Below are 27,052 nucleotides of genomic sequence, written 5' to 3'. Positions count from 1 at the left end.
AGCCTAGAAGATCAAAGTTGTCACAGTGCTGGCACCTTTGCCCCCTTTCTGTCTTTCTGTTTGTACTGCCATCCCCTAGTATCTCAGCTAGTCTAACTGGTCTGTCTGTTCCTCTTGCTGTCTCTGCACCCCCCACATCTATCCCCTCTAATATATTCATAAAGATGGGAGTTGGCAACACAACCTTCTCTGTTAATGTCCACTTGGCTGGAGACACAATACATTCCTATAGTAAAAGGTAACTGCGTAAACCACATAGCACATGTGCCATTCCTGGTTTGCTGGCTACGATTCATGATTTTCCTTCTATGAATTCAAGGAAAGTTGGTTAGAATCTCTATTTCATGGCAGTGCAGGGTTAATTTTTCTATACAACCTCATTGGATAATATTCACTCCTTCTTGAAAGCCCTTCAGGGGACCTCTGCTGCCTATGGGATAGCACCTGCACTCCTCAGTCTGTCATGAAAACCCTCCCTGACCTGGTCCAGTCCACTTTGCAGTCTTATATCGTGGAACGACAGTACCTCAAACTCTCAGCTGTATCCACACAAATCTACTCACTTCTTCCCGAGAGGTACTTGCTCAGGACCTTATTCAGGTCTTTGCTGAAGCCAGCAGTCTATTCTCTCTCACGAGCAATGCTCTCCTATCACTTCCTCCTGCCAAAATCTACTGGTCTGCGAAGTCTAGCACAGTTTCTTCCTCCTGCATAAAGGATTTATGGGTAACTACAGATAAAAATCATCCATTCCAGGACTTATTTTTAGTTTTTACTTTTTGGAGATGGAGTCTTGCTCTGTCTCCTAGGCTGGAGTGCAGTGGCACGATCTCTGCTCACTGCAACCTCTGCCTCCCAGATTCAAGCAATTCTCCTGCCTCAGCCTCCTGAGTAGCTGGGACCACAGGACCACAGGTGCACACCGTCACACCTGGCTTTTTTTTTTCTTTTTTTGTATTTTAGTAGAGATGGGTTTTCACCATGTTGCCCAGGCTGGTCTCAAACTCCTGAGCTCAGGTGATCTGCCTATCCCGGCCTCTCAAAGTGCTGGGATTGCAAGCATGAGCCACTGTGCCCAGTCAATGATGCTGTTTAAATGAAGTTCTCCTGAGCTTCATGACCATCTAAGTTTCTTGTCCCTCAGATACCTCAGAGACAATATGCCCAAGTCTAAAAACTACACCTCCTATCGCATTTCCTCTGATGGTGAACCACTGCACTGTCTACCCAGGCCTCCCAAAGAGCTAGAATTACAGGTGTGAGCCACTGTGCCTAGCCCCAGGACTTCTATACACTGCAAATTTATTATCTCTATCACTCTTAGGGCATTTTTCTGGATATTGTCATGGACTCTCAACTCTGTATATGTTCCCAACTAGATTATAAGTTTTTGGACGGCAGAGATGGAAATGTGATGTTTTTATATATCTCTATATATGTCTCATCTGTACATTATAGAGCCTAGGATAGTGCAGAACACAGAGCATCACTCAATAATTAATTGTAGAGCCAATGAATCAAGGAGCTGTTTCTTAGCTCCCTCTGCAAAACAACAATACTTTACTCTGTACAAGCTGGTCCTTGACTCTTTGGTTATAACTCCTAAAGAGCCAGCTGTGAGTCAATGGGCACTTGGAGGAAAGCAAGACTGAGCTTTTCCAGTTTTATTTTGTGTTTTCTGATTTGCTGCCCCAGAGGTCTATTGTTGTTGTTGTTTTTGAGACAGAGTCTTGCTCTTGTTGCCCAGCCTGGAGTGCAGTGGCGCAATCTCGGCTTGCTGCAACCTCCACCTCCTGGGTTCAAGCAATTCTCCTAACCCAGCCTCCCGAGTAGTTGGGCTTACAGGCGCCCACCACCACGCCTGGCTAAGTTGTGCATTTTTACTAGAGACGGGGTCACCATGTTGGCCAGGCTGGTCTTGAACTCCTGACCTCAGGTGATCCACCTGCCTCGGCCTCCCAAAGTGCTGGAATTACAGGCATGAGCCAATGCACCCAGCCAGGTCTGTATTATAGGTACAATCTAGGCATATGATGGTCACTTTTTCATAACTAAAAAGAAATATAAATATTGGAAATGGCTCTCCTATTATAAATGCCACAGAAGACACAGAATTAAAAAAGAGGGAGCATAAAATTCTGCTTTAAATTTCAAAGACACACTTAAACTACAATTCTAAAGTGAAAATGCAAGTTGGTCCGAACAGTTAAAAGACAACTGACGTTATAAAAAAGACCTAATTACAAAATGCATAGCTTTTTCATTTTACTTTTTAATACATGCAACTTCACACTTAACATCTATATATCATTTCCAAGTACAAATGATATTGTAAACTTTTGTGTGATAAAAATCTCATTTAAAAATATGTTTAAGTCCTACAAAAGTATTTTGCTTTCTAAAAATGCTAAATATGTTCTTATAATTTTTACATACCCTGTACAACTACTTTCAAATACTGTTTTCCACCTCATGCAAAAATAAATTCCAACTTACTTTATATCACATTGTCATAAATTTAAAATTATAGGGATTGGGAAAAATTAGGTTCACTAAATATGCACATTGCTAAAAACACCTCATGGTGTGTGAGTTGCAGAAGGGCTGAAAGCTACTAACCTGAGTCATCCTGTGATTACAGGAAAATTACCTCTTGTCTTTGTGAATCACGGCAGTCTCCACCTCCAGAGAGTGACAGTTGCTTCTCATAACTTTCTCAATGTGTAACGTAAATGAAAACTTGTAGGAGTGAAATGAAATAGTGCGGTCCTTCTCATGATAAACCACTTGTGTGAGTCTCTGAAGGAAGCACAGGCCCTATCAGGAAGAAAACAAATACTAAATGTCATTTCACATGATAAGTATATGGAGCCAGCTACAGCCCAGGCTGACTTCCTGACCTATGCATAAATTATCCAGCCAAGTAGGGATTAGAAAGAATTGTTAATATGTGGAGTGTGCCAGAATTATAAGAGCAGTTCAAATCAATAGGCCAATAAATCAATTCCTAAGCTTTCTATAAAACATACAATACTTTCTCCTAAAATTAAATTGAATGATTTCATCTTGTTCCTGGGAAAATTGCTAACATTGAGAGTCATCTCTGATTCCAGGGGCTTAATTAAATAAATACTACCTAAGACAATATTACTAAATTGTACTAAATCATTCCAGTACAATTGGACTGCTCAATATTTTCCATATTATCAGCTACTTTCTTGTCAATTTGATAAGTACTCACAGTTATTCATCATTGTTCACATTTTTCTTCTTCATAAGAGTTTGTCATGAAACCCATCAAAAGGCTTTTAGTTATTAAAAAAATAATGCACCAAAAACCACTTTGTAATATAGAGGTCTTGTGATATACAATGAGATCTCGAGAGATGCCTGATGTGATAGGAAAAGCCCATCCTATAACACCTTGGACCCTAATTGCTTGTCTGCAAGTGGGGTGAATGGACCATAAACTAAGTCCCAGCCTGCAACAATTTTTCCTATTTTCCTTATCACTTGTGTGTTCACCACACTGCCACAAACTGTACTTCTTATTACACCCAGTGATTCTCACGATGGCAGGGTGCGTGTGGGTTTCCTACTCAGAGATGCATGTGGCTTCCCCCAACATTCCCCTACACCAGCCCCACCCTAGTCCTGGCCCCTATTTAAGAATCAGTGATCTGGATGTGCTTTGGAAAACTTCTCTGTAGTTTTCAGAACTTGCCTATAGATTTTAACCCCAGCTACATCTCACTCATATGTAGGCACATGATCTGTGCCATTGAGAGCCACAGAAGCTAACTTTTTAGAAGTGCGTTTAAGAAGCATTTTGAAAGAGCTACCAAAGCATCTTATCTTTCCTCATGCAATTTTAGAGCCTGCCTTAATTATAAGAGACATGATGTTTGCTAACTGAGTCCCTGTGACAGGGTGAAGCTAGAGACTCTCCGTTCGGACTTACCCTGCCAGGCTCTGACCTGGGCAGTCGACTGTCATCAGACAATGTGGTTGTCTATGCGCCTTTCCTTCAGGCATTTGTGCCTAAATGTGTTAGACCCCTCAGATAAGCCACCAAAGGCAAAGTCTTCAACGCCCCCGTCAGTAAGAGTACCAATGAGAAGAGGAATTGTAGCTAGTGTAGAAGTAGGAGGCATATGTGTGCTACCTGGGCAGGAGGCTTGTCTATATGCCCAAATCAGGCACCCAAAACACCTACAAATATGACTGATTTTGCTTCATTTTCCTAAATTAGGATCCAAATTTGCCTCTGTCTAAAGTGCATGAATCATATCACCTTCTCCAAGAAGTTGTTGGGCAAAGATAGAATGGGGTCGTATATATCTAAAAGGAGTTGAATTCCAATAGAGTCTTTTTATTAAATCAGTCGTATTTAGTATTGAAAGAAACACATTTCTTTTTCTCTTCTCTTTGACTAAACAGAAGGCCATCTTCTAGGGCAAGGTCTGTACCTTAAACCTTCTGAAATGAGCCATGCGTGTATTTTCCTGGGAAGAGGGTCAGCACCTCAAACCATGGCTCAGGGGCAAAGCCAGATTTTTGGAAAAAAAAAAAAAATTTCTGTATTAAATTAAAAATACACATTCATCTTTTCAGCAAATATTAACTGAATCTCTGGCAGATGTAAGGCACTAGGGATACAGATAAAACAGCTCTCACCCCATTCAGGACCCCAGAATTTAATATCTGAAGCATACAAATAAACAGAAAATTAAAGTGCAGTAGAACTTTACTTCTGGGATGGATACATCCTGAGCTAATGTGATTCCCCAAACTCATGCCTTGCCTTATTTAATACCAAGAATCAAGATTATTTGATATAATCATCTACAAAATAATGGAATTGATATGGTTTGGCTGTGTCCCCACCCAAATCTCATCTTGAATTGCAGTTCCCATAATCCCCATGTATCATGGGAGGGAACTGGTGGGAGGTAATTGAATCATAGGGGTGGTTACCCTCATGCTGTTCTCATGATAGTGAGTGAGTTCGCAAGAGATCTGATGGTTTTATAAGGGAATTTTTTCCCTTTTGCTTGGCACTTCTCCTTGCTGCCACCATGTGAAGAAGGATATGTTTGCTTCCCCTTCCACTCATGATTGTAAGTTTCCTGAGGCCTCCCCAGCCATGCTGAACTGTGAGTCAATTAAACCTCTTTCCTTTATAAATTACACAGTCTCGGGTATCTCTTTATTAGTAGCCTGAGAATGGACTAATACTGTAATCATATATTCATACAATCATTATAAAATAATCATTCTGTGTTATTGCAAATTATTAAACATCATGGACCTTTAGGTCACTTACAGTGTTCAAAATCACAATGTCAATACCCCTTATCTGGTGTGAAGAATGTTATGATGTGGGTGTGCACCGGTGCTACAGGAGCACATAGGCGACTGATCCAGCCTGGAGTGGGAAGGGGGAGTGAAGGCTCCCTCAAGGGGCTGACACCTAAACTGAAGTTCAAAAGATGAGTGGGGTCAGCCAGGTGAAAAGGAGAAGTGGGTGATTCCAGGCATATGAAACAGCATATGCAAAAAGAAAGACACAAAGCCAATAAATTAATAACAACAGCAATAACAGCAACACACACACAGAAATATATACAGATGGTCCCAGACTTATGAAGGTTTGACTTTATGATGCTGTGAAAGTGATATACATTCAGTAATAATTGTGCTTTGAATTTTGAATTCTGATCTTTTTTCCAGGCTAATGACATGCGGTGGGATCCTCTCTCACAATGCTGGGAAGCCACAGAGAGCCACATCTCCCAGTTGGCACACCACCATGAATGTAGACAACTGAGATTCAACAGTGTTCCTTTTTGCCAGGTGATTTTGCCCAGCTGTCAGCTAATGTAAATGTTCTGAGCACGTTTAAGTTAGGCTAGGGAGGTAAGCTATGATGTTCTGTAGGTTAGTTGTATTAAATGCATTTTTTTTTGAGACAGGGTATTCATTCTGTTGCCCAGGCTGGAGTGCAGTGGCACCATCGCAGCTCACTGCAGCCTTGACCTCCCAGGTGCAAACAACCCTCCTGCTTCAGCACCCCCAAGTATCTGGGACTATAGGCATGTGCCATCACATCCTGCTAATTTTGTGATTTTTGTAGAAATGGGGTCTCCCTACATTCCCCAGGCTGGTCTCAAACTCCTGGGCTCAAACAATCCTCCTGCCTTGGCCTCCTGAAATGCTGGGATTACAGAAGTCAGCCACTGCACCAGGCCTAAGTGCATTTTTGACTTATAATATTTTCAACATATAATGGGTTTATTGGGATGTAACCCCATCATAAGTGGAGAAGTGTCTGTATTAATTATTTGCTATGGGCCAGGCCGTGTTGTAAGCATTTAACACATTGACTCATCCCAATAACTATATAAAATAGGAACTACTTGTTCCCCCATTTTACAGAAAAGAAGGAGGACCTAAGTGACTTTCCCAAAGTTACATAGCTAGTAAGTGGCAGAGCCAGGATTTGAACCCAGATAATTTGACCCTAGAGTTCGCACTCTTAACTATACAGATGGCGAGGAGAAAGGGAGGCAAGGAAGCAAATGGTGAAATAAGAGGCTGGAAGAGAGGGTAGGAGTCAGATCATATAGGACCTAGTCCAGCTTCTGAACATCATGGGGAACCACTGAATTATTTCAACAAGAAGAATGACGAAAGTTGATCTGGGTTTTAGAAATTGGCTCTGGCAGTAGTGTAGACTGGCACTGCATGGATGGGTCCACAATGAAGACAGAGAAAGAACTTGGTTAAATATGTTAGCAAAGAATGATATTAATAATGCTTAGAAAGGATTGAAATGAAGGGATATTAAGGAGAAAGAACCAAATTAATAGGACCTGGTGACTCATGCAGAGTTAAGGCAGGGAACATCCTGAAGTTGAAGCTCTGATAATAAGCCTGATACAGTACAATGTACCACTACTATCCTAAAATAAGGAAGAAGAAAGAATACAAGGTAAAGCAAAGGAAACTTTAGTAATGGCCATATATAAACTCTAATAAACCCTTCCTTCGTAATGCATGTGAATACATCCAAATTAGTTTACTTAAGATGTATGCATTTGTGGGAAATAGGATATAAGAAGGTCTAGATACAGGTAACTGATTTTGAAATGTCATAATGGTCAGCAATGCATTGTATTGTATATTACAGTATGAGCTGTGTGAACATATGTTCCATAATTGACGGCAGCACTTTCTAGACAGGGACAATATGTCTTATGATCTCTGCATCTTTTTTGGTATTTTTACAATGTTCAATGAATGTCTACTGTATAAACACGTGGAGAACAGAAAAGAAGGATGGCCCCAGGGGAGACAGTACAGTGGTTCACCATCAGAGGAAATGCGATAGGAGGTGTAGGTTTTACACTTGGGCATATTGTCTCTGGTAACTGAAGGACAACAAACTTAGATGGTCATGAATCTCAGGAGACCTTCATTTAAACATCATCATTGACTGGGCACAGTGGCTCATGCCTGTAATCCCAGCACTTTGGGAGGCCGGGATAGGCAGATCACGTGTGGTCAGGAGTTTAAGACCAGCTTGTCCAACATGGTGAAACCCCGTCTCTACTAAAATTACAAAAATTAGCCAGGTGCGGTAACACCTGCCTGTAATCCCAGCTACTCAGGAGGGTGAGGCAGGAGAATCCATTTGAACCTGGGAGGCGGAGGTTGCAGTGAGCCAAGATCACGCCACAGCACTCAAGCCTAGGTGACAGAGTGAGACTCCATCTCAAAAAAATTAAATTAAAAAAATCATTATTCTAGTACATAGCCCATTAGGGACATTAGAGTATATTAAATCAAAAGAGAATACACACAGTAAGAAAAGAAATGAAACTAGAGGAGGAAGGATCACAAACTCTTAAGTCCCATAGATGTTAGCATTAGAGGAGAGGCTAGCCATGTATGATAGAGCTCTACTGTAACTAAATTTAATTTGAGAAATGTTGACTAAGCACCTACTAGGCAACAGATGCTTTGGTAGCTGTAAGACAAACAAAGATGGGTGGTCCCTACTGTCTCAAAGCTACAGACTAATTCAGGAGTAACACAGAATAAGAGCTGAATAAGCACAGCCAGGGGTAAGCATATGACGGGTGGATACAAAAGTATAGACAGCAAGCAATATTAGCTTTTCTAGATTGGGGTGACACTTTGACTCTGGTTCCAACTCCCTTTGAATAATGAAGCCAGTAAAACAGCTTCATAAATATTTTCTCCTCTACATAGAACTCCTTAATGATACACCAGAGAGATTACAATGGAAATGCTAAGGAAAGGAACAGCTGGCATCTGTCCTTGAAATCCTATGAGCAGAACAAATTCAGAGCTTCAAAACAACAAAATATGTTGCACCGGGAGAATACGATCCTCTCTGGAATCCCATCAGGGACTAGAAAGTTACCCCTGATAAACATGTTGAAAGAAAGTGAACAACGTGAGGGGCGTTTATCTTAGCGGAAAGAGATCAAATACTCCCTGAGAGCACTTTGTTTTCCTCGAAAAATGTCAAGGAGTATGTGTCTAAATGGACTGTTCACTAAGAGTAGGATATTAGCCCCCAAAACGAAATAGGGGAAATGAACATGATAACATCTGGGTGGGGAGTGTGAGTGTGTGTGTGTGTGTGTGTGTGTGTGTGTATTGAGGGAGGTGGTTGTAAGAGGATAATGTAAAAATTAGGAAAAGAGAGCTCACAGCTTAATATTGGTCATGAGATCAGTTACCAAAGGCCATCCCTCCACAGGCAATGACAAGGCCATGTTCATTGCAACTATATTACAATTCATTTTGATTCTGTAGATGAGAGAATGTCAGAAATGAACAAGAAAATCAAAAACGGGAGTGAAGAAAAATGAAAATATAGCACCCGGCTTCCCCTAGGCATTGGCTGCTGGTGTCAGTTTGACAAAAACAGCTGTCAGTTTGTGTTGAGATAAAAGCAATAGGTCCCCCAAAATAGTACCGTGGAAGAAGACTGCTCTGCTATTACATAAGAAAGGCACTTCCAGAGAAGGAGTGGAATGTGTATTACTCATCCTCTTTTCTCCCAGGAAAGAAGGTTTAGGCAGGATAGACGACAAGTAATCCCAAAGTCATTTTACTGAAAAAAGGTTGCTCAAGAAAGAGCTTTTAAATGAAGATCATGGTTTCCAACCATAAAGCTGTAAGTCACCTAATGATTTTTCTAAGGCTGAATTAAGGGGAAACGTGACGATGAATTATATATTAGTGTAACACAATTGCTCCCAAAGAGGCACTCATGGAGTTATTACAGTTTGAGTATCCCTTAACCGAACTGCTTGGGACCAGAAGTGTTTCGGATTTTGGATTTTAGAAGATTTGCATAGACAGAATGACATTTCTTAGACACGAGACCCAAGTCTAAACACAAAATTCATGGATGTTTCGTAATACCTTATATACATAGCCTGAGGGTAATTTTATACCACATTTTTAATAATTTTGTGCATGAAGAAAGGTTTGTGTACACTGAACCATCAGAAAGAAAAGGCGTCACTATCTCAGCCACACATGTGGACAATCTGCAGTTGTGTGACCTCACCATCATTCCTGACTCTAAATTTATATGCTTCTGATAAGCAATCATGTTCATATACTTATTCAGACTTAAATACTTAACAGTAAAAATAGGACATATCATTAATACGGTTTAAAAAAAATAGTGTTCAGGGTAGCCAAGCAGCACAACATGAGATACCTGTGTCAGTTGTTAACAGCAACAAATAAGAGCAGGCTTTCTGTCTCCATCTGCAATGCTGTGTTTTGATTAAAAGGCTACTGTACCCTGTATTTTATTTTGCAAGGCAAGAAGCAACATCAGAAGCAGTTGAGGGACCAAAAAGAGGGGCCTCTAGGGATGAGGAGACATTCTGCTAGAAGGGTTTTATTATTATTATTATTTTGAGATGGCGTCTTGCTCTGTTGCCCAGGCTAGAGTGCAGTGACACCATCTTGGCTCACTGCTACCTCCGCCTCCTGGATTCAAGCGATTCTCCTGCCTCCGCCTCCTGAGCAGCTGAGATTACAGGCACCTGCCACAACGCCCAGCTAATTTCTGTAATTTTAGTAGAGATGGGATTTCATCGTGTTGGTCAGGCTGGTCTCAAACTCCTGACCTCAGGTAATCTGCCCTCCTCAGCCACCCAAAGTGCTGGGATTACAGGCATGAGCCACTGCACCCAGCCTGCTAGATGGCTTTTAAAAAATATTTCCTCCAGAGTCACCTGCCTCATTAAGAATTTTTTTTTGTCTTGGAGCTCTCTCTTTGGTTTTATAAACTGACATGATTTCTTGTGTTATGGCTGCACACTGCTCTAGTCCTTCAATAAGCCCATCGCACCTTTTCACCATGCCATCGACAGGCACTTTTTCTGCAGTGTTGACAATGTCATCTTCATCATCACTACTACATAAATGCTTCCTTTTTCTCATCAGTGTTACTCATAGGGGTATCTGCAGGTCTTTTTGACATTTTCAACAATATCTTTACACCACAGAGCAGGAAATAAGCAAAAGACCACACCGAGTAATGCACGCAGCTCTTGGCCCCATGTGGGGCATCGTGGGGAACCCGTCGTTGGTGCCTGAACACATGCCATTTTATTACACTTTGTTAGCGTGCTCGCGTGGGGAAATCTGGGCATGCGAGGAAAACATAGATAGCATCCGAAGAGGGGTGGAAGGGCCTTTTGTCCCTTGGAGAAGCTGAAGAAACCATGTGTCCTGTGGCTGCATTTTGACTGCAACCAGTCACATGAAGTCAGGCGTGACTTCCACTTGTGGCATCATGTGATCACTCAAAAAGTTTCAAATTTTTGAGCATTTCAGATTTGGAATTTCAGACTAGAAATATCCAACCTCTACTAAAAAAATAAACTAAATAAACTATGATTATGATTTTTTTTTTTTTTGATGGAGTCTCACTCTGTCACCCAGGCTGGAGTATAGTAGTACGATCTTGGCTTACTGCAACCTCCGCCTCTTGGGTTCCAGTGATGTTCCCACCTCAGCCTCCCGAGTAGCTGGGATTACAAGCATGTGCCACTGCACCCAGCTAATTTTTGTATTTTTAGTAGAGACAGTGTTTCACCATGTTGTCCAGGCTTGTCTTGAACTCCTGACCTCAAGTGATCCACCTACCTCGGCATCCCAAACTGCTGGGATTACAGGCATGAGCCACCGTGTCTGACCCTGATTATGTGTTTGAATTTCAGACAGAGTCCATGTGTATGCAAAGCATAGTAGAATCTGGTCTGTCAAGGATCTCATGGTGTGGATTCCAGCTCCATCATATCCCTCTTGTGAGTACCCCTGCCCCTTCCCTATCACCTCTGCCTGGGGTTAAGTCCTCACCTGGTCCAGGATTTCCCACTCTTGCAGATTGCACAGTCCAGAAAAATCTCAAAGGGACAACCGGAGAACTAGAGGGACCAGCTGATTTTTTACTTGAGGGCAAAGACATGGATAGGTATGTAGACAGATAGATATAATAGATAGATACAGATATTGTAAAGCCTACTATTTACTATTACCATAATTTCACAGACAAATGGACAATTTTACCCTCATAAAATTTAGGAGGTCATGATCTCAAACCAAAGGAGAGTTCTTTGAAATTGAACAGAATTTATGAAGAACTGACTATATCATGTTTAATTTTCTCATTTCACTACAGATTGATGAAAACGTTGTCACCTCCCAACACTGGCTTTGGGAGGCTGAGGCAGGATGATCACTTGAGGCCAGATGTTTGAGATAAGCCTGGGCAACTTAATGAGATTCTTGTCTCTAAAAAGATTGAAAAATAGCCGGGTGTGGTGGTGCATGCCTATAGTCCTAGCTACTCAGGAGACTGAGGCTGGATGATCACTTGAGCCCAGGAGGTTGAGGCTGCAGTGAGGTATGATCACAACACTGCACTCCAGCCTGGGCAATAGAGCGAGACCCTGTTTCTATCAAAAAAAAAAAAAAAAAAGAAAAGGAAGAAAGGAAAGCAAAAATAAACCAATACTGGAATAAAGAACTGAGTTTGGGGAAACAGATAATATAATGGTCTCCAATCTCAAATGCTCCGTGCGGTCACACTCAAGTCCTAAAAGTCACCCTCTGTGTCACCACTGTATCACTCTCCAGCTCTAAAGAGAAAGTCCAAATACCTGAGCATGTCACCTAAAGCCCCCCACAATCTGATCTGCATCTTTGCTCATGATGTCCCACCCCCAATTCACACCCTGTGCTCTGCCAGCGCCATTTGAAGTAGCCAGCCAATGACTTCTCTGTGACAACGAGAGGAGGACTTTGCACCAGAATGTAAATCAACGTGTTGCTTCTATCATGGAGAGAAACTCTTGCAGTGATCAAAGAAATCAAAGAAAAAGGAATCCGCAGAGTGACTTCGTGGATTTATATTCCAGCACAAGCTCCTTTTCTAAATCAATGTGTTGCTTCTATTATGGAGAAACTCTTGCAGTGATCAAAGAAACAAACAAACAAAAAACCAAAACAACAAAAAAAGGAATCCGCATAGTGACTTCGTGGATTTATATTCCAGCACAAGCTCCTTATCTAAATCAATGTGTTGCTTCTCTCATGGAGAAACTCTTGCAGTGATCAAAGAAACACAAACAAACAAAAAAGAATTCGCATAGTGACTTCGTGGATTTGTATTTCAGCACAAGCTCCTTATCTAGTGCCACTGCTCTTCCATCTGGGCTGGAAATTCCCTGAATGCTTTGGACATTTGATACCTTCATGCTTTTTGCTTGTCTGTTCCCTCTCTGCCTGGAATTTCCTTTCTCCTCTACACCACCTAACACACCCAAGTATCTTCGAAGGTTCAGCTTGTGTCACGAAGCTTTTCTTGTCTCCCATGTAGGATTCGTCTCCTGTGCTCTCTTTTACCTCTCCTGTATTATATGGTAGGCTTTGGCACTAGTGCTGTGATTGCAATCTTGGTTTATTTTGGCTTTAATATCTCACGGCATTTTCTACTCAACTCTGTAGTGTGCAGTGCTGGGGGGATGCAGAACCTTGCCTCTCACCATAGACACGTGAGCAGGGAGCTTTTCCCACTCCCCGTCCCGTGAGATGGTGTAGTCACACCATGACATACCCACATGCTAACCTCTGGAACCTGGGAATATGACCTTATTTGGAAAAAAGGGTTTATAGATGTAACTAAAGATTTCAAGGCGAGATCATCCTAGCTTATCTGGGTGGACCCTACATGCCAATGACAAGTGTCCTTATAATAGACAGGAGAGAAGACAGAAGGCAGAGATTGGAGTTACACTAGCACAAGCCAAAGAGTGCCTAGGCCAACCGGGAACTGGAGGAGGCAAGGAGGAATTTTCCTGTGGAGAATTCAAAGGGAGCAGGGCCCCGCTGACAACTTGATTTAGGACGTCTGGCCTCCTGAGCTGCAAGAGAATACATTTCTGTTGTTTTCAGCCACCCAGTTTGTGGTCATTTATTACAGCAGCCCCGGGAAACAAATATAGATGCCTGGCCCTATGACCTAGATTCAATCAACCATGAACTCTCATCCTGGGCTCTGAATGCAAAACGAGTCATTCAAAGGCACAGGCGGGGTGACAGTGTCCTGGCCACATCACTCTCACTAAAAGGGGCCCTTGTCCTTCTCAGACGATCAGGGTTCAAACCCATTTTCCAGCCGAGGTTCTCTTGATTCTGTACAGTCCCTACTGTATTCCAGAAAATGTTTTCTCTGCTTAAGATATCCAGAATTCCTTTCTATTGCCTGCAATTCACAATTTTAACTAAATTTTAAAAAATGTGTTGGTCATTGTTCCGGCCATTCCAAGATAAATACGAAGATTCTGAAAAACATCATTAAGTCCAGAATGGGACTCTGACAACCAATGGTGTACGGTAGCAGAAAGCTCATTTAACTAATCACCTGTAGTTGCAGGAATTAGGTACCCAAGTAGGGCAAGGCTTTGGGAGTTAACATTGTTCTCACTGGAGAATGCTACTAAGGGCATGAGGAATTCAAGAAGGCAGGAAGGCATTTGAATGAGCTTAAGAAAAAAGAAACACAAACCTTTTTATTTATTTATTTTTTTTATTTTGAGATGGAGTCTTATCCTGTCGCCCAGGCTGGAGTGCAGTGGCATGATATTGGCTCACTGCAACCTCCCATTTAATTCTTAACTCGACACAGGCTTGATTATCTTATCTCTTGAAGCTGTAGTGCTAAGGCAGCTGAAATATAAACTCCAGGTTAGTGAGAATCTATAGGCTGCCAAATTACTTGAATTCACAGCCTCCCCACATATTTTACGCGAAAGTCAGGGCATTGCCTGCAGGGGTCAAAACTGGGCCCTGAGAACAGGAATGAGAATTTTTGGATGCAGCACTAGGTCACTCCCCTGAAAAGGACAACGCTTACTTCCTCATAGGCCTGCCATTCCCCCGCCAGAGGGAGTTTCCTGTAAGAGGGAGAGAGCTCAGCCCATTCCACACCACCACGTTCCCTCCCCTTCTCAGTATCCCCAAGTCTGTAACTGGCCACTTTCCTGCATGTTCCAGAGAAAAAATATTACAAAGTCAAACCCAGAAGGTTTACGCACCAGAAGATTTACAGCCCATTGAATTTAGAAGGCAAAGATCTGGGGTAAGTATCCACGCATACGGATTCTGCAGGTGACTGCCAAAGAGAGAGAAATGTAATTATAGACTATATTGAGTTTATTAACACGGGTGAGCTTTCCAGGGAGTCTGGACTCCACGTGCCAACCTGGGCGACTGAACGCGGTTCTAGGAGCTTGCTCATCTGTCAAATCAAAACCTGGACTCAGTGGTGGCCTAACCAGAGTTGAGACGCTGTGTATGTCTTGGTTAAAGATAACTAAGGTGTAGCAAGTAGGCCTGTTTCATGCTCTGCAGTGGCTACTATATTGGCTGGTTAGTGACACAGAAACAATCTGGAGAAGAGTCATATAAATGAACTTCTCAGAATTGCTTATAGTGCAAGAATCTATCTATCTATCTATCTATCTATCTATCTATCTATCTATCTATCATCTGTCTATCTCTCTGTCGCGGGCTAGCAGCAACTGTCTGGGCCAGTGATGCAGGGGTAAACAAATGTACCAAGACAGTTGTAGGTAAAGAAAAGCAGATTTATTAGAGAAAGTTGGAAAATATGTTGCCAGGTTGCAATGGGCACAATCAGCAGAAGAGGAGCTGACTGCCAGGAAACAAAGGCTTGCTGGAGATTTTATAGAATGGTTCTTGGGCTGATCGATAATGCCAAGGTAGCAGGGAGCTCACCTGCATTCTTCTGTCAGCCAAGGAGCTTGATGATAAATCGAAGTGTTTGATGATGAGCAGGAAGTTTGTGAGTTATGCACATTATTTGCTCAGGAGGCCTATATTCCTGGGCCATGAAGAAAGGCAGACCTATAGCTTATTTGCTTTCTCTCTTCGCTTTCCCCTGGTCCTTTCAGCCTGACTCCTTTTCCCTAATTAAGACTCCACACTATCCATCTACTTTTTTTGGAGACAGGGTCTCGCTCTGTCATGCAGCCTCGAGTGCAGTGGTACAATCGCAGCTCACTGCAGCCTTGACCTCCCAGGCTCAAGCAGTCCTCCCACCTCAGCCTCCCTAGTAGATGGGACTAAAGGCACATGCCATGGCACCTGGCTAATGTTTTTGTATTTTTTTCTTTTTTTTTTTTGTAGAGATAGCGTCTTGCTATATTGCCCAGGCTGGTCTCGAACTCCTGGCCTCAAGCCATCCTCCTGCCCCAGCCTCCCAAAGTGTTGAGATTACAGAGATGAGCCACTGCACCCAGCTGCAAGAATGTAGTTTGTTTGTTTGTTTGTTTTTGAGACAGAGTCTTGCTCTGTCACAAGGCTGGAATGCAGTTGCGTGATCTCAGCTCACTGCAACCTCTGCCTCCCGTGTTCAAGTGATTCTCCTGCCTCAGCCTCCCAAGTAGCTGAGATTATAGGCACGTGCCACCACGCCCAGCTAATTTTTGTATTTTTAGTAGAGATGGGGTTTCATCATGTTGGCCGGGATGGTCTCGATCTCTCGACCTCGTGATCCACCCACCTCAGCCTCCCAAAGTGCTGGGATTACAGATGTGAGCCCCCACGCCCGGCCAAGAATATTTTTAACTCAAGAAAATAAGATGGTCATGGTGACTTCCTTGCTTGACACTCTAGGGCTTGCTCCACTGGGGTCGTGAACAGGTTGACGGCTATCTGTGTGCACAGTAACACATTCCTCTCCTCTCCAGGCTGATCTTGTGATTGGCACTGCTGAGTGCTCCATCGACCAGCATTAGTAATAAACCCTGAGCCCATGGCATTATGCAAAGCTTCAAGGGAATCAGCCATCTGTCTGACAGCAGGCTGATTGTCTGGGGTCACCTTCCAACCTGGAGAGGGCAGCAACTGGAGAGGGATTCAATAGAGTAGACATTTAATCTGCATTTGAATTTTCTCTTTGCCCACCAAGCTTCTATTTGCAACACCATCTGCTAGCAGCACCTCCAGGAGGCTCTCCAAGGAAGTTTCTTTGCCCTCAGGCCTCCATCTGGGGCATGAGCAGGCATAGGCAGGATTTGGGAGGAGGCAGCAGGAGCAGAGGTCAAGTTAATGTATTACCCCAACTCCCTCCCAGATAGGTCTGGGTTGAACAATGGCTTTGTCCTTCGCCTGCAGGTCACAGCTGATGCTGGGCAGCTCTTTCCTGGGTTTAAAGTTATGCCAAGTTCTGGAATCCAGTCTTTCCGCTTTCCCTTTCAGGCTAAGGATGGTAATCCTGTCAGTGCTAACCCCAGGATGCTTTGCCATCCCTGGTTAGTTTTCTTAACCTTGCTGACACTTTGTGAACAGCCCTTTTACTAAACTCTCTTCAGTAACATCTTTTGAATATGCCACTTTTTACAGAAATCTGTACTGATATGTTATTTTTATTTTATTTTTTATTTTTTGTACTTTTAGTAGAGACAGGGTTTTACTATATTACCCAGGCTGGTCTCAAACTCCTGACCTCAAGTGATCCGCCCGCTTCTGCCTCCCAAAGTGCTGAGATTATAGGCACGAGCCACTGCACCCGGCCCATATGCTATGTTAATGTAACTAATATATAGTATCTCACACAACGTTGCTGCTGACCAAGAAATTCACTTTATAGTGAAAAAAAAAAAAGTAAAGCATAAACAATGCCCTATTACTAATCCTACCATGTATTCCTCACCTAAAAATCCCTTGCCTTTTACCATGGTGAAATGGTCTCTAAAAGGCTCAGTTAAGCTGCAGGTGGAAAATCTTCGGAGTTGGGAAAGTGGCTTTGTTATATATAGACCTCCCAAAGGAGAACTAGGGCAGGTGCCGAGGGTGGCAGCAGGAGCTCAGCAGTGGCACTGGGTCCTGGTCCGACTGACTGTTGTACCTAAGACTCTTGCCATGGTGGAGCTTCCCTGGGGCACATTTATTTTCCAAGTCTAGTTCTCTGGCTTTCTATGTCCTTCATATTTCAATAAATTCCTGATCAGTCCAAAGATCACGAGTCAGTTTCTGTTGCTTGTAATCAGCAACCATGGCTCATACAGAACTGAGAAAATATTATCGTATTCATTTGTTGATGCTTGTTTATTGCCCCCAACTTTTACTCTTTATGGACAATGACCATACGTGTCTCATCTCTTTATCTGTAATGTCTGTCACCATATCTGGCAAATATGGTGGTGGTGGATTATCATCAATTGAAGGAATGAATGCCCCCATATAGCTAGAAGCATCAATTTATTTATTTTTATTTTTATTTTTATTTTTGACACAGTCTTGCTCTGTTGCCCACATTAGAGTGCAGTGGCACCATCTCGGCTCACTGCTACCTCCACCTCACAGGTTCAAAGGATTCTCAGACCTTAGCTTCCGAAGTAGCTGGGATTACAGACACATGCCACCATACCCAGCTAATTTTTTGTATTTTTAATAGAGACTCGGTTTCGCCATGTTGGCCAGGCTGGTCCCGAACTCCTGGCCTCAAGTGATCTCCTCGCCTCAGCCTCCCAAAGTGCTGGGATTACAGGCATAAGCCACTGTACCTCCCCTAGAAACATCAATTTAAAAGCTTTTTTTTTCTTTCCTGCTACTTTTAGAAGAAAGGAGCAATTAATAAGTTCTAAATTTTATTCTGGGGTCAGTCTATATATGTTCAACAATTACATGATCAACAAAATATTTGTTATCTATATCAAGTATATCGTTCAGGGGAGTGGACCACTTTGATTCCCATGGGCTTATACCAGCAAATCTACTAATCTATTTGTATCTCTTCTCATATACTCTTTCTTCCTGGAAGAGAGATGAGGATGAACTATCTGTACTTCTATAATACAAACCCTCCTAGCCGTACATGGAATCCTATGTTCTGGACAATTAACAGCTTCTCTCCTGTAATTTTCTTCTCTCTCTTCTCAATCATCTATTTTCCCCATTAGTGTAAAAAAAAAAAAACTGCTTATGTATGACCACAGACCATGATCCAGTCTCAACCCTAACTTCCCTGCTTCCTTTTATGGCAAAGTTCTTTCACAAATAATGCTGCCTCTATTTGTTGGTTTTCCTTTGATCTGAAAACTTTAGCTTTATAATCTTTTAGGGGATCATAAAATACCTGTCAACCTCAGGCGTGAAGAGCTGCACCTAGCAAGCTGTGTAACCAAGTCAGCTACTTTAAAAAAACAAAACAAAACAAAACCCTGCCTGCTGCTGTCCCGCCTCCTGTCCCTTTTCATGCAAGAGAAGTGAAATGCTTTTATTTTACAAATAATGCAGTCGTTTACTTTTCATCAACCTCACAACATTACTTTCACTGCAACGCAGGCAGTACTCTAGACTGCCACGTTTTGCTTCCAGCCTTCATCGCCACTTGAAACATCTATTGGCCAACCTGTTGTCTGGAACGAGCAGGACTTGTAGGTGACTTCATATCCCTGGAAACTTATTCTGTTGGGGCTCATTCTTCCATTGCCCTTGAATGAAATTCAGGCAGGCCCACAGATTTTTCATAAATTTCAATAATAAGTAAATGCTCTCCAGATCACAAAACGTTCTCACTTCTGAAATTGATTTCCCGTCCAGTGTAAAATCCAGGCTCCACGTTTCATCACCATTTGAAACTTCTCATCTCCAGCTTGGACGTGCTGCTATCAAGAAGCTTGCAGTGGGAAAGGTGGTTTCTTCTCTTGTTGCATCCTTCACTCCCAACTCAGTAGTTAATGGGACAGGGTCACGGTGGTGGTGAAGGGAGCCGGCAAAGAGAGGTTAGGGAGCCAGAAAAGTCCTTTTCTTTTCTAAGGGACAGGGTCTTGCTTGTCACCCAGGCTGGAGAACATCGGTGCGATCTTGGCTCACTGAAGCCTTGAATTCCTGGGCTCAAGCCATCCTCCCGCCTCAGCCTTCTGAGTAGCTGGGACTACAAGTGCTTGCCACTATGCCTAGCTTTTTAAAAAAAATTTTAAAATATATTTTTGGAGATGACATCTCACTATAATGCTCAGGCTGGTCTGAAACTCCTGGCCTTAAGCGATCCTCCCATCTCAGCCTCCCAAAGTACTAGGATTACAGGTATGAGCCACCGCATATGGCCAAAATGTTCTTTTCGACTGGCACTGGTGTGAACTGAGTTCAGTGATCTCTGGGCACGGTGGGAACTAAAGGCTGTTCTCATTCATGAAGTGTTTTGTGGATCTCATGGAATCTTTCACTGGCTCCGTGCAGACGCTTATGGCTGAAGTCCTTTCACCAGCAGTTTTCTGAAACGGATAATCCACCGTCCTGCTGGCTGCCTATGACAGTTCCATGTCATCCACCCCTACACCTCCAACATGTTTCACCCGCCATCTCTTCACCTCTCCAGATGAGATCCTAGCCAATGCCACCTGTCTTTCATGGCCCACATCTAGTCCAAGGAAAACAAGTGCCTTTGTTCTCTCTTCAGTGAAAGTAGCAGTTACTTCCCAAGCAATACCCACTCTCTGCTGCCATAGGTTGCTTCTACCAGCCTTTAGATTTTTTCAGGCATAGCTTGGTCCAGACCACTGTGTCTGAGATCTCATCTGCAGTGGCACATATCCAGCTTTCTGTGCGGTCCTCCTGAAGCCCCTGTCACTTGACTTGAGGATGGGGAGAAATACCTTCTCTTCTCCCACGATGCTGTGCATGTGTTGGCAAGGGAAGGGGCACCCAGAGCATGCCAAAAAAAATCTTCCTAAATACGTCTTCTCCCCAGTGTCCAACTGGGTGTTGGACTAAGGGTCACAAAACCAGATTTCATATTATTCAGCCTTAAAAAGCAATGCAATTCTGACACTTGCCACAAACACGGATAAACCTGGAAGACATTATGCTCAGTGAAATAAGCCAGACCTGAAAGGACAAACACTGCATTATTCCACTCATGTGAGGTTCCTGGAACAGTCAGCTACATAGAGACAGAAAGCAGAATGGTGGCTGCCAGGGCCTGGGGAGTCAGGGTAAAAGGGTCTTAGTGTTTAAATGGCCTGGAGGTTCACTTTGGGAAGATGAAAAAGTTCTGACGATGGATAATAGTGATGGTTGCACAAGACTGTTAATGTATTTAACGCCCCTGAGTTATATAATTAAAAATTGTTAAATGGTCGTTTTTATATTATGCATATTTTACCACAATAAAAAACATTTCAGTCATTTCTTCTGCAAGTCCTGCTGAGGTAGTCTAGCAACTAGCTTCAGAACATGAGAGTCATTGTCACCTAGCGTATTTGGGACCATGCCTGTTATCAAGCCATTGTCTCTCCCCTCCAAACACTCCCTCCTACACACCGCTTTGTGTGGAGAGGGCGGGACCCTGTAAACAGCACTGCTAGTTTACTAAGTGTCTCTGCTGACAAGGGGACACCATAGGGAGCCTGGAAGGACAGGGTGGGAGAGGGGACTGGCTCCTCTCTGTTTGCTCCCTGTTCCTGCCAGAGTTGGCCAGCAACAGCCCTTCACCCTGGCAGCGGCATTTGTTTCCAATAGGAGTCGGTTAGTTTCCAGTTTCTTTCACTTTCCCAGGACTAGCTCTTTTGCACACCCCTAAAAGACACCTCACCCACAAGCAAGTCTCCTCCCAAGAGATCTGCCTCCCAACTCCTCAGGGACTCTCCTCTGAGCTCTCAAAGTCTCCGCACCAGCCGGCCAGCCCCGCCTCCACGGGAGTCTGGGTCCCAGCTCTGGGGACCCCTCGTCCAAGCTTCTAGGTTCTGAGAAGCTCATTCTCTTCTCTTTGTCCCCTCAGCACAGGGGCAGCTGCTTCCTGCTGTTGTTCTTGCCATCCTGCCTCATTTGTTCCCTCTTTGCATTGCTCGTCCTCTAATATCTGTCTAATCAATTCCTTATATTAAATTTTCTCTGTTAACATAACTGATGGGGTTTTCCCTCCCAGACTCTACCTACCACTGCTGTATTTTTGCGCTATTGTGCAAAACATGAAAACCATAAAGAGTTCCTTTTCATTATTTGGCTAGAGTTATTTATGGCTTGTCTCTCCCAGTGAGTTTATAAATTCCATGAAATCAGGGGTTTTTTTGGTTCACTGATGCTGTTTTCTGCATTCTAAACATGGCCTGACCCAAAGCAGGCACCCAATCATATCTGTTGGACAAATAAATAGGAAATATTTAAACACTAAAAAAGTAATTTTGGTCATGAAAATATGCTTATAATATGTAAAAGCGATAACCACATCTAAATATATTCGGAGGAAAATAAGTAGCTGAACTCTCTTTTTCTGAAATTTTTAGCAATATCCATTTTCTGCTTTCCCTGCCCCCCATTTTCTTGTTTGCTAATTTTTGTCAGTACTGTTTCTCCATTTTTTTTCTTGCAGATTAGGGCAAGTTATCCACAAGATAGTCATTCAGCCAGCAAAATCCTTTTTAATGTCAACTGTATACTGGATATGGCACTAGATGCTGCAATGACAAGTTCATTTTAAATCCAGCTAATACACAATTTGAAATTGGAACACCAATACAATATGTTAAACCTCACAAAGAAAACTTCAAAAGTAGAACTCAGAGGATTTCATTATTATGAAAAAATGCTGTACCAGGAGAACCCTGAGGTCACAGGCCCAGGCCCGCCGTTCCCTGGCAAAGTGACCTTGAGCAAAATATTTAGCTTCTCTGGGTACATGCTCTTTCCTCTTAGAAATAAAGAAATATCAAAATGAAAAACAAAACAAAAAAAGAAAAAAATTGAAAAAAGGGGAAACAAAAAGAAAGAAAAATAAATAAATACCAGTATTTGATAATACAGCAGGGCAACGACAGTTAACAAAACTTTATTGTCTCTTTCAAAATAGCTACAAGAACTGCAATGTTCCCAAGGCAAAGATACATGTTTGAGGTGACAGTATGCAAATTACTCAGATTAATCATCACATATTGTATACATGTGTCAAAATAGCACATGTACCCCAAAATATGTACAACTATGATATATCATTTAAAAATGCAAAAAATGAAGAAATACAGATACTTTCTAAAGTGCCTCTCCTCTTTTAAGACTGAGCCTTCATAGAGAAATGTGTTTTAACTTCCCCCAAATCACAACAGAACTTTCGAGCATTGGCAGCCAATATGCAGACTTGAATTTCTTCTTATCACAGTTCCCAAACGCGTTACCCTGTACAGACTAAGAGGCTAGAAAGACGTGAAGTGAGTGACAGGAAGCCAAAAGTGTCATAAAAAGCCTTGGTGCCAATTCCTAATTCCAGTTCCAAATAAAATTGTGATTTTCTGTAGTGATACTTTTTAAACTTGGATGGATATTTTTAGGACCTTAATCCATGGAATAGTATTAATATTGACAGCTGCATTAACCATCTCACACATTTGAATACATTGCAAGCCTCAAAAAAGGTCAGCACAGCCGGCTCATCTCTTTCACTGATGTAAATCTGTAGGACTGCCCAGAAGGCGTCCGCTCTAGATCTGAACAACGGAGTCCACGTTTACCAACAGGCCCTGCACCAAGCCATGAAAGTGGATTGGAATCATGGAGCAATAAGAAGAGGAAGGCACCTGCCATAATGTGCTCTCTTCACTGTTAGGTTGGGATGGAGAATACTGAATATATGACAACGTAAAAGTTGGGCAAATGCTACTTTGAAAATAAGAGTGAATAAATGAGGAGAAATAGGCTTACATAAAAAACAGGACCAAAAGTTCACGGACAGTGAAGGAAGGCACTGGTCTGTTTAATAATAACAGATGTCTACAAGCTAACGAAGTAAATTTGTTTTTTGTTTCATATATTTTTGTTCACAGAAGTGAAACACTTCGCACATACCTGGAAGAAAACCAAGTGGTATTGGTGTTATCACCAGGAGAGGGGCTAAAGGTTATTCAGCAACAATGAGGTCACCAAGGATCTCCAAAAGTTCTGCCTCGTTATGCATGGTTGGCCTTCTGTTTCTGAGTTCCACATGGGCCAATGTGACCAACTGTGTATCAAAAATATTTAAAATCAGAATCGTGCCTGTAATTCCAGCATTTTGGGAAGCTGAGGTGGGAGGATGGCTTGAGGTCAGTTTGAGACCAGCCTGGGCCGCATAGCAAGACCATGTCTCTACAAAAAAAAAATTAAAACATTAGCTGGGTGTGGTGGTGCAGGCCTGTAGTCCTAGCTACTTGGGAGGCTTAGGTGGGAGGATTCCTGGAGCCCAGGCACTTGAGGCTGCAATGAGCCGTGATTGTACCAGTGCACTCTACACTCCAGCCTGCGGTATAGAGAGACTCGAGTCTCTAAAAAAAGAAGAAAGAAACAATAAAAAGAGAATTTTTAAAAAAGAAAAAATATTAGGAAAAAATAAAAAATAATACAAATAAGAGATACATTATTACAACTACTTAGCACTTACATTGTATTAGGTTATTGCAAGTAATCTAGAGATGATTTAAAATAATGGGAGACTGTACACAGGTTATATGCAAATACTATGCCCTTTTATATCACAGAGTTGAGCATCCATGAATTTTAGTACAGGGGTGTGGGGGTAGAGTGGGTCCTGGAACGAATCCCCTTTGGATGCAAAGGAGTGACTGGGTGCGTATGTACACTTACTTATATATACACAATACAAAAACATAGGAAGGTAGATTTACAGGCCTCTGTGAGCCCAAAGGTAGCTAGCACTGTCCCAGAGACTAGGATGGATGGAAACCTGTGTAATCAAGAGACGGTGGGCCTTTCAGTATTTTTGTTTGTTTGTTTGTTTGTTTTTAGACACAGTTTCACTCTCTTGCCTAGGCTGGAGTGCAGTGGCGCAATCTCAGCTCACTGCAATCTCCACCTTCCAAGCGATTCTCCTGCCTCAGCCTCCCGAGTAGCTAGAATTACAGGTGCATGCTACCACGCCTGGCCAATATTTTGTATTATTAGTAGAGATGGGGTTTCACCATGTTGATCAGGCTAGCCTCGAACTCCTGACCTCAGGTGATCCACCCGCCTTGGCCTCCCAAAGTGCTGGGATTACAAGCATGAGTCACCGCACCCAGCCCACTTTTCAGTTTTATATAAATATGTGTAAGAGCAGGCTTATGTGACCACTGCTGAAGGCCTGCAAATGTGTTGCTTCTCCATGGGGTGAGTCAGGCCAGGCCTGTGTAGATAATGAACAGCATGGCTCTCTACCCACCATACTACACCTCTTCTAGTAACTGACCTTGTCAAACAGGACCACACCCCCTGTGAGAGGTAGGGGTGCACTCTCGCGACTCAGGGAGGGGCCTTCTGGACTGCCAGCTGCTCAGGCTGTCCCTCCCACCCTGAGGACTGATTCCTCCCAGAGTGGGGAGCTGAACCTGGAGTCCACGTGGCTATCGGCTCACAGCTCATGCCTCCAAATGTCACTCTCTTAAGATTCCAGTTAACCTGATTGCATTCCATTAAAATGCACACCTCCTATTAGAAAGCATTAAGGGATTTTGGTAATTTATTTAAATCTATGTAGCTCTTCACAACAAATATACCAGAAATTGCTAAAATGTCTGTCACTGGATAATGTCTGTTTATGAAAGGAAAAGTCTCCTTTTACAGCAATTCCAACCAAACAACAAGCCTGAGGCTTTCTAGATTAAAGGGACAGAAACCAGGAAGATCTGCCCACTTCCTCACTCTTCTTGACCTCATCCCCATCACACAGGCCACATGCCCAGAAAGTCATATACTCCTGTAGGACTTTATAGTCCCTTGGGATGTATGTCTTCCGTGACTTGAACAGTATTTCATTTAAAATAGCACTTTTGGCCAGGTGGTGGCTCATGTCTGTAATCCCAGCACTTAGAGAAATCGAGGTGGGTGGATTGCTTAAGCCCAGGAGTTTGAGACCAGCCTGGACAACATGGTGAAATCCCATCTTTACTAAAAATGCAAGAATTAGCTGGGTGTGGTGGTGTGTGCCTGTAGTCCCAGCTGCTCAGGAGGCTGAGGTGAGAGCCCAGTAGGCGGAGGTTGCAGTGAGCCAAGATCGTGCCACTGCACTCCAGCCTGGGCAACAGAGCAAGAGCCTGTCTCAAAAAGTAAATAAGTAAACAAATTAGAAGACTGTTGTCTTTTTTAGCAGCTGTATAATAAGGACCTTCAGCCTGTCCAAAGACATGGGAAAATTAAACTGTTAACAATGCTTCAAAACCCATTTGTTAAGCTTTGTCCCACTGATCACTTTCATACTGACCATCACTATATGCATAAAGATGTATTTAATACTCTCCTGACATTCTAAGTGGATGAGTAATTATAATTCTACTATGGAAGTGACTACTCACTTAAAAAGAAAAATTGAAAACTCAGGAGGCTTTGCCATTGTTAATGAGCTGCTTTAATTAGAAAGGATGCATTTAATTATTAGTTCATTGGTGGAGAAAAGCTAAAAACAATCTAATTGAAGAGGGTCTGAGTTGGTCAAATGGTAACTGGAGAATGTCATCCTTTTTAATGTCAACTTTAACCCAAGAAAAATCTCTGGGGTAAACAAATCATCGTTGTCACCATCCCTGCCATTTCGTTATGGTCTGGTGAGGTTCAGTCTTTGTAGGGGAGCTATAGGATGGAGTAGTAGTTCAGAAAAGGATTTTTCTAGACCTATAGTCCCAAGGTCAAGTCTCAGCTGTGCCACTGTCTAGTCCTATGAAATACATTTGTTCCTAAAACCTTTGAGGACTTTTTACCGATGCCTTTGTTCAACCCACTGGTATTTAACTTAACTGATCAAAGATTTCTGGACATTGTGCATATCTTTGGATGATCATTTCAGAAAGAGAACAAATTCAGGAGATGACTTACCCAGGATCCTAAAGATATGTCTTGTTTGGACATGAAACTTGTAAAACATTTCTGCTTCTCAATTTGAATTTTGTGTACTGTTAAAAAATACCTAGGATGTCATTACCTATCCTTCCCACACCTTGGGAGTATTCACCGTCGGTGTCTGTAAGGAAGGTGAGTACTAGAGTACTACCTAGCCCTAAAATGCTTTTGGATTATAATCTTATAATGTAAACATGGAAAGGAACACTGTAAAATGGAAGCAAGGTAGTAAGAATGTGGTAAAGCCGATTTTTTTGCTCCTCTGGGAAAACAAGGCCTGCAGACTTCCCCACTGCACCCAGCTCCTCAACAAACCCTACGAAGCTCAGGTCCCATCTTGAACAGGATGGTTCCCCTAACCCTATGTGCTAGAAATGAGGGTGCTCTGTGAGTTCCCACAGCATCCAGTTCTTACTCTCATACATTGGATGGTATTCATGCTTGCCATCTCCTGTATTAATCAAAGAAGTCCCAGGCTAAATAAATGGGCACTGAACTAAAAATTTAGACCAATTTAAATAAATGCTGTGCCACATGGCTAAACAATAGAAATAGCTGTATTATCATGGAAATCTTTCCAATGCATGCTTTTATGTCAATC

General features: G+C 42.5%; 1 protein-coding gene across 4 annotated transcripts in view; it reads right to left on the bottom strand.

The window, feature by feature from the left end:
• TRMT9B (tRNA methyltransferase 9B (putative)) overlaps window positions 1-27,052 on the bottom strand; it is a 77,469-nt gene that overhangs the window by 36,242 nt on the left and 14,175 nt on the right. For 2 of the 4 annotated variants that reach the window (XM_009454832.4, XM_054656565.2), the window contains exon 1: window positions 2,620-2,705. Coding sequence is in view for 1 of the 4 variants with exons in the window: in XM_009454827.4 (XP_009453102.1) it covers window positions 2,651-2,817 (167 nt within the window). In the remaining 3 variants the exon portion in view is untranslated. Of the gene's footprint in view, window positions 1-2,619; window positions 2,818-27,052 lie in introns of those variants that run through there. The other 2 variants (XM_009454827.4, XM_009454830.5) reach the window with 2 other exon arrangements.

The sequence above is a fragment of the Pan troglodytes genome, chromosome 7 (assembly GCF_028858775.2).
Source record: "Pan troglodytes isolate AG18354 chromosome 7, NHGRI_mPanTro3-v2.0_pri, whole genome shotgun sequence".
Lineage (NCBI taxonomy): Eukaryota > Metazoa > Chordata > Mammalia > Primates > Hominidae > Pan > Pan troglodytes.
This window is presented reverse-complemented; position numbering and strand designations above follow the sequence as displayed.